Source organism: Durio zibethinus, chromosome 25 (assembly GCF_047325235.1).
Source record: "Durio zibethinus cultivar Kanyao isolate XHJ-2024 chromosome 25, ASM4732523v1, whole genome shotgun sequence".
NCBI classification, from domain to species: Eukaryota; Viridiplantae; Streptophyta; class Magnoliopsida; order Malvales; family Malvaceae; genus Durio; species Durio zibethinus.
This window is the reverse complement of record NC_143186.1, coordinates 8,657,472-8,666,490: the sequence shown is the minus strand read 5'-3', so window position 1 is coordinate 8,666,490 and position 9,019 is coordinate 8,657,472. Positions and strand designations below refer to the sequence as shown.

At 23.8% G+C, this 9,019-nt stretch overlaps 1 protein-coding gene across 1 annotated transcript; it reads right to left on the bottom strand.

Annotated features, from left to right (window-relative positions):
- Positions 1 to 7,178: 7,178 nt before the first annotated feature.
- On the bottom strand, positions 7,179 to 8,544 carry LOC149511588 (UPF0481 protein At3g47200-like). The gene is made up of 2 exons (XM_089754348.1): positions 7,483 to 8,544; positions 7,179 to 7,286 (listed from the first exon to the last, which is right to left on the bottom strand). Exons 1-2 carry the CDS (start codon positions 8,542 to 8,544, stop codon positions 7,179 to 7,181), a joined length of 1,170 nt encoding a protein of 389 aa, XP_089610474.1.
- Between the last annotated feature and the right edge of the window lie 475 nt (positions 8,545 to 9,019).

Genomic DNA, 9,019 nt, shown 5'->3' with positions numbered 1-9,019 from the left:
TAAATAATACTTCTAAACCAAAAAATAAATGTTACTATAAAAAATGAGAGAATAATCGTAAAATTAATATTATTTAGCTTTAAATGGTTAGAAATGTAGTAACACCTTTAAGAAAAAATTATGATAATTTTGAACATAATGAACGGTAACAACAAGTGTAAAAAGATATTATTATAACATAAGTAATTAAGTTGGCAACGTAAAAAATTATTATTACAAATAAAAAATAATTTTAAACAAAAAAAAGAATTAAACATAAAACGATGAGAATAATCGTAAAATTAATATTATTTGGTGTAAAATGATTAGAAGTATCATTACACTTTAATAAAAAATTTTAATAATTTTAAATGTAATAAAAAATAACAACAAACGTCAAAAAATATTATTAAAATGTAATAAATTTATAACGTAAAAAAATTAATATTATAAATAAAATATAATTTTAAGCCAAAAAATGAGTGCTAAATTAAAAATGTAAAAATAAGAGTAAAATTGGTACAATTTGATGCAAAATATGCTTGAAATGTTGTAATACTTAAAAAAAAGTTATGATGATTCTGAATATAATAAAAGATAAGAACAAACGTAAAAAATTTTATTTGCAATTTAAATAATTAAATTAATAACATAAAAAATTATTATTATAAATAAAAAAATTCTAACCTAAAAAATAAGTGTTAAAGTAAAAATATGAGAATAATTGTAAAATTGATATAATTTAACGTAAAATTTGCTAAAAATGTCGTAATGTAAGAATGTGAAAATAGCTATAAAATTGGTATTATTTGGCATAAAATGAGTTAAAAGTTTCTTAATACCTTAAGAAAGAGTTGTAATAGCCATAAAATAAGTATTTTTGGCATAAAATAAATTAGAACTATTGTAACACTTTGAGGAAGAGTTGACATAATTCTAAACATATGAAATATAAGAACATATGTAAAAAAATATTACTCTAGTGTAAATAATTAAGTTGGCAACATAAAAGAATTATTATTATAAATAAAAAATAATTTAATAAAAAAATAAGTGCTTATATAAAAATGTGAGAATAATGATAAAATTTAAATTATTTGGCATAAAAGTGTTTCAAAAGTGTTCTTACAACTTAAAAAAAAGTTATGATAAATTTAAATGTAATAAAAGATAAGAATAAGTGTAAAAACATATTATTATAACGTACATAATTAAATTGATAATGTAAAAGTTATTATTAGAAATAAAAAGTAATTCCTAACCAAAAAATAAGTGTTAATGTAAAAAGTAAGAATAATCATAAAATTCATATTATTTGACATAAAACGAGCTAAAGTTATTGTAACACCTTAAGAAAAAATTACGATAATTCTAAAAAAAGGGGAAAGTAAGAACAAATGTAACAAAAAATTAAAGTAAAGCAAATAATTAACTTGACAATGTCAAAGAATTAACATTTTTAATTAAAAGATTTTAAATAAAAAATTGTTAACATAAAAAGATGAGAATAATTATAAAATTTATATTATTAGATGTAAAATATGTTTTAAATGTCTTATCCTCGAAAAAAGTTTTAACAATTGTAAATGTAATGATAAGAAAAGCATAAAAATATATTATTAAACATAATTAATTAATATTTATAAATAAAAATATCTATCAAATAAAATATTTATTTTCTTTTATTGCTAAAGGCATAATTTATTATTTGGGTATTTATTATTAATAAAACAAAATGAAAAGTTGCCATTATATATGTCAAGGAGATTATGGTAATTATATAGGAATTAATATACATAAATTTCTTCCAACAAAATGAGTGAAATTGAACATGGGATACCTCAAAAATGAAAAGAAACCCTGGTATCGCACTTTTCAGAGGATCATACTTTCCCTTAGAATCCAAGATTGCATGAACCAAATACCCTTTAAGAAAAAATTATGATAATTCTAAATATAATAAAAAGGTAAGAATAAGTATAAAATATTTTATTGTAATGTAACCTTAAATGACCTTTTAATTTTTTTTATCAAAAGGATTATTTAAGGCATTTTTTATACAGAAATACCTTAAATAATCCTTTTATAAATAAATTAAAGGATCATTTTTAATTTTTTCTATAGTATAAAAAGGATAAAGGATCATTTAATGTGTTTTTTGTATAGAAAGCACCTTAAATGATCTTTTTAATAAAAATATCATTTAAGAAGATTTTTATACAGAGACGCCATAAATGATCCTTTTATAAATTAAAGGATAATTTTTAAATGATCCATAATATAAAAAAAGAATCATTTTTAATTTTTTTCATAATTTAAAAAATAAAATGATCATTTAAAGCATTTTTTTACAAAAATCGCCTTAAATGATCATTTTATAAAATAATAAAAGGACTAGTTAAGGCATGCAAAGTGCCAAATGCTTCAATTGATGATATTTTATAAATAAAAACAGCAACCAAGTAAAATAGTTGACTTTTTTTGTTGTTAAAGACATCATTTATCGTTTGAATATTTATTATTAACAAAACAAAATGAAAAGTTACCAGCATATATGTCAAGGAGATTATGGTAATTATACATGAATTAATATATATGGATTCTCCCAACCAAATGAGTAAATTTGAATACAAGGATGCCTTAAAAATGAAAGAAAACCCTGGGTATCGTATTTTCCTAGAGATCACACTTTTTTTTTCGGAATCTAAGATTCAATGAACCAAATGCTCCTAAGAAAAAATTGTGATAATTCTAAATATAGTAAAAGGTAAGAACAAGTATAAAAAATTTTATTGTAATATAAATAATTAAGTTGACAACATAAAAAATTATTATTATAAATAAAAAGGAAATCTAAACAAAAAAATATGTAAATGTAAAATGATAAGAATAATTATAAAATTGAAATCATTTGGCATAAAGTATGTTAGAAGTGTTGTAACGTAAAATTGTAAGAATAGTTGTAAAATTGGTGTCACTTAGTGTAAATTAGATTAAATGTGTCGTAACACCTTAACAAATAGTAGTGATAATTTTAAATGTAATAAAAAGTAGGAACAAGTATAAAAAAGTATTATTGTAATATGAATATTATTTTTGGCAGGTAAAAGAATATTTATTATAAATAAATAATAATTCTAAATCAATACATAAGTGTTAATATAAAAAAGGTGAGAATAATCATAAAATTAATATTATTTGGCTTTAAATGGTTAGAAATGTAGTAACACCTTTAAGAAAAATTTGTGATAATTTTAAATATAATGAAAGGGAACAACAAGTGTAAAATGATATTATTATAATATAAGTAATTAAGTTGGCAATGTAACAAATTATTATTACAAATAAAAATAATTTTAAACAAAAAATAAGAATTAAAAACGATGAGAATAATTGTAAAATTAGTATTATTAAATGTAAAATGATTAGAAGTATCATTACTCTTTAACAAAAAATTTTAATAATTTTAAATGTAATGAAAAATAACAACAAACATAAAAAATATTGTGGAAAAGTAATAAATTTATGAAGTAAAAAAAGAAATATTATAAATAAAATATAATTTTAAGCCAAAAAATGAGTGTTGAAGTAAAAATGTAAAAATAAGAGTAAAATTGGTATAATTTGATGCAAAATATGTTTGAAGTAATGTAAATAAAAAAATTTATTGTAACATAAATAATTAAGCTATAAAATTGGTATTATTTAGCATAAAATGAATTAAAAGTTTCTTAATACCCTAAGAAAGAGTTGTGATGGCCGTAAAATAAGTATTATTTGGCATAAAATAAATTAGAACTATCGTAACATCTTGAGGAAGAGTTGAGACAATTCTAAGAGTATGAAATGAGCAAATGTAAAAAAATATTATTCCAGTGTAAATAATTAAGTTGGTAACATAAAAGAATTATTATTATAAATAAAAAATAATTTAATAAAAAATAAGTGCTTATATAAAAATGTGAGAATAATTGTAAATTTTAAATTATTTGGCATAAAAGTGTATTATAAGTGTTCTTTCACCTTAAAAAAAAGTTGTGATAAGTTTAAACGTAATAAAAGATAAGAACAAGTGTAAAAACATATTATCATAACGTAAATAATTAAAATTGATAATGTAAAAGTTATTATTATAAATAAAAAGTAATTCCAACCAAAATATAATTTATAATGTAAGAAGTAAGAATAATCGTAAAATTCATATCATTTGACATAAAACAGACTAGAGTTATTGTAATACCTTAAAAAAAATTATAATAATTCTAAACAAAACAAAGAGTAAGAACAAATGTAAAAAAAATTAAAGTAAAGCGAATAATTAACTTGACAATGTAAAAGAATTAATATTTTTAATTAAAAGATTTTAAATAAAAAATTATTAACGTAAAAAGATGAGAACAATTATAAAATTCATATTATTAGATGTAAAATATGTTTGAAATATCTTATCCCTAAAAAAAAGTTTTAACAATTGTAAATGTAATGATAAGAAAAGCATAAAAATATATTATTAAACATAATTAATTAATTTGATTTTATAAAATAAATAGATATTCTAAACTTAACAATATATATAATTTTTATTTGTTAAATTAATAAATGAAATAAAATTACATATATTTTATTTAATATTTACCTGTTAACCTATTATTCCGTTTTTTTCTTATTTTTTAAAAAGTTATATTATTTTTACAATTTGTTATAATATATCATAAGATATCATTATATCTTATAACATAATTTTAAAGTTAATATATTACGACCTTATTAAAGACAAACCCTAACTTACGAACCCAAGTTTCATAAGCTATTTTCTTTCAATGACTTCTAAGAAATTATGTGCAGTGGTGGAGCTACATTAAAGCCAGAGGGAGCCATGGCCCTCCCAAAGATTTTTCAAGCCCTCTAATATATATTGATATAATGTATATAATTTATAAGTATTCTTTTAAAAAATTAAAAATAATCCCCCTAAAAGACTAAAAAGTTGTTATTTATTTATTATAAATATTTAGAATATTGAGATTTTAGGTTCAAGTTTTATTGTATGTGCAATTGTTTCAATTTTACGTTGGATTTGTTTAATTATACTCTAATTTGTTGATTAGTTTATTTGTTTGATTATTATATCATGTAATACAAAACTATAATTGTAATTTATGCTTGCAATTTCAAAAAAAAAAATTCTTTTAAGACAAAAAATTAAAAAATAAATGTATTTGTTAAATATGACCTACATTAAAAAGTCAAAACTATTCAAAGAAGTTTAACAAAAAAATTTTTTTTCAAAAAGATGAGATTAACGAAAAAAAAAACATAAATCTTATTTCCTAAAAGTCTGAATCCAATATTAAGTCTTATTTTTTAAAAGTTTGAATTCAGCACCAAGTCACTATAATTATTGCAAAAGAAGGTGTATTCTTATTTTTTTAAAGAGCTAATTACAATGGCGATACAAAAGGATGATTAAAACTTCTTCCATGATAAAACCACTATATTTTATCTTTTGATTTTGAAACTATTAATAGTAAATTTTAAGTTCTTTTTTTTATTTTATTTTAGCTATGAAAAAATTATCAATATGTATTAAGAAAAAATCTTAATTTTGTTAACTACATTAAGAGAAAATTTATTAAAACTTTTTAATCTAGCGATTTTTTTTATGAAATATCATTGTGCACAATTTTAAATAAAATTATTTGAGTTTTTTCTATTTTAAATAGTTATATTTTTTTTATTTCAATGCTTGAATTTTTTATAATCTTATTTATGGTTATATTATAAAATATCATATTTTATTTAAAATTTTATAACTTTTGATAAAATAATAATATATTATATACTAAATAAAAATTTTTAAATTATAATTATTATTTAATTTGACCCGCTAACTTAAAATCCTGGATCCTATATGTATCTTTTTTACGGAATTGCTAGAAGGATGAGCTTCATGGAATCACAATAAGGCGTTGTGCCGGGGCTGCGTACAGCCATTGCAAACCCAAATGTGGCCAGTCCTCAATATCATATTTTATTTATCATATTTCGTTTTTAAAAATTTTGTGAGTTTAATTTTATTGTCTTCAATTATTTTTTATTTTATTCTTTATGAATTTAATTAATTCTTATATAAAAAACTTTAAGACTTTCTTTATATTTCTTTAGAGTTAATAAAATTCTACTTACCTTAAAATTTTACTTTAAAATATTATTTATGGATTTCTAAGATATCATTATTACTTTGGAGGATTCAATAAAATTTCCATCACTTTAAAATTTTATTTTAAAAAATTATCGGCATGATTAATCAAACTTTTATAATTGGATGTTTAAATAATTAATTTATTTATATTTTTTAAAGTTTTATGAACTTGATTTTTTTAAACTATAATTCAATAAATTGACATAATAAAAAAATAGATAATTAAAAAAGATCGGTAAATATAATTCAAAAAATTTCTTTTAAAATTGTTTTTGGTGGATTAAGTTGGATTTGATTGATTGGTTTGAATTGCACCTAGATTAGGCATAAATCAGAAGCCGGTTTAACTTTTCCTCTGTATTTTTTTTCCCAGACTGCACTTTTGGATCACACTGCATAAACAAAAAAAATCCTAGACGGCAACCAATCTCTTCTCACAACAAACCCTCGAGACTTGGTCCTCTTCTTGGAAGACATAGGACTCGTACCAATTGTAAGCTCAATTGCATTAAGAAGCCATAAAATGACTAACTATACACTGCTAATAAATCATACACTGATATTTTATTAAAAATTACTTTTAAATTTTACTCAATAATTTTTTAATTAAAATTAGAAAATATTTATGAAGGATTTTAAAATTTTAAAATTTATTTAACAATGAGACGTTAATTTATTAATCATTTACAGTATATATATAGATTCTGTAAGTCAAATATAAACTCTTTTCAATTTCATTTCTAGATATCATATGTTTGGTAATATATTTGTAAGAGAAATATATTTATCAACAAAGAGGAGAAGCCAACAAAGATACAGACATGGTTTCCATCTTATTAATGAGAAGAACCTTTATCAGCAACCTCAATACTTTCGATACATGAAGGATATATAATCTAGTTACCTCAGCCAAGACGAGAAGCAAAAATGTTTTTGTTTATTGTTCTCATCAAATAAAAGACTTAATTTATTGAATAACAAAGTACAAAGTTTATGTTTACTTTTCCCTAATAACAGAGGAGGAGATATCACCAGATATAAAACAAGACAACCAAAAGCTGAAGCAACTTAGAAGCAACTTAAATGGCCGAAGCAAACAGCTAAACTTCACAACAATCAGAAAAACATTCATAAGAGACAAAAACAGAAACAACCAAAAGGTAAATCAATCACCAACAAGCAAGAAACACTTCAAACACATAAGTTTTTGTTTATATTTTTCAATCTCCAAGGCTGCCTCTAACCCATTGTTAAAGAGAAAGGATTGAAAATATAAATTGTGAGATGGTAATGACGATTACGAGAAGAGCCGCAAGAAAGGAGAGGAGTGCCCATGGACTGTAAAAATAATCATGCAAGAGCGTCGCCCTCCATGTGTTCCTACGTTTTTCGCAATGATTCTTCACGTCTACAAATATCTTCTCGTAATAAAAGGAGTCACCGCATAATATAACATGGTCACGAAGTTTGTTAATCATTTTAGCAACAGTTTCATCATCACCCAACATATTCTCGATGATTCCACTTAAACGAAGCAATTTCACATCCTTGTCTGAGTTGATGAGGTTATCCATTAATGTCACATAATCAATCACATAAGTCGAACCTTCCGCGTATAGTTCATAAGCAATAAGGTTGCGAAAGAGACTCTCCGTGTAGTCATCAACCACAAAGGTTGGAATCTTCATAACCGGAACTGTAAAGTTTATATCAAACAGGCTCTTCACATTGTTCTCTTCTGTGCTTTCCCCGTTACTGTCAACTTCAACCTTCTTGAATTCGATTCCTGCTTCCTTCAGCTCTGTTGCACAGCGTAAGGACTGCCACTCCACTCGGCCTTTTCCTTCATTTTTGCCTTCTTTTGCACAACATATGAATTTCCATTTGAAGTAGTTGTAGTTTTGGTCGCCCTTATGCATCCCGTTTTCTTCATCGCCTTGACCTTGCTGTTCTTTTGCCTTTTCTACTCCACAGAATATGAATTTCCATTTTTCTTGGCCGCCTTCATGTCCTTCACTATCTTTTTCTTGAGGAGAAGGAGCCCAATTATCATGTACCAAGCCCAGTAGGTGCTTGATTTTGTCAGTATGTTTGATGGTTGTACGGTCTTTAATCCAATTCTTTGGCCCTGGCAAGATATTACAAAGGAAAGAAAAAGCCTGGGAGGCGAAGTCTTTTCCATCTGTTTGATCCTCGATCATGTGATACAAACCCTCTAAAAAATAGAAAGGAAGCTGATTTTCGAGTAGCAAGATATCATGAAATAAGGCATTTTTAACCCACTCCAGTTTGAAAATGGGATCAATATCTTTTGCCTTCCCACACAATAGCTCAACAAGAAAGCAACCATCCCGTAGCATCATTTGTTTAAAAATTTTTGTTTTAAGAACTAAGGATGGCGAATAGCATTTTTTAGCTTGTTCTATGTTCATGTCCTTAGCCACTCTTTCCTTGTCATTTTTATAAAGAATCCCACGTGAACACCGCTGTTTGTATACTTCCATCTCCTTCAAGTGTGGTTTACCACGATGATAAGGACCAATTGAAAATAGTTGAGGTTCATAGGCATTTTCATTTACCTGCCTTAGTCGATAAGGCACTTTTAAGAGACTCGAACAGTATGGTTCTTCGAACCTTGGGATTTTTGCTTTGTGATCCCCATTGACGTCCCTTCCCTGTGCAAGACTGGGTGTGTTAGAGAGTAATAGACACCTAACAAAGGAGAATGAAAAAACTAGGGTTTTAAAATTATTAAATTAATCCGCCTTTCTACATTATTTGTTTAAAATATATTGAAAGTAACTTACAAAGGTCACTATTCATAAATATAGATGAGCG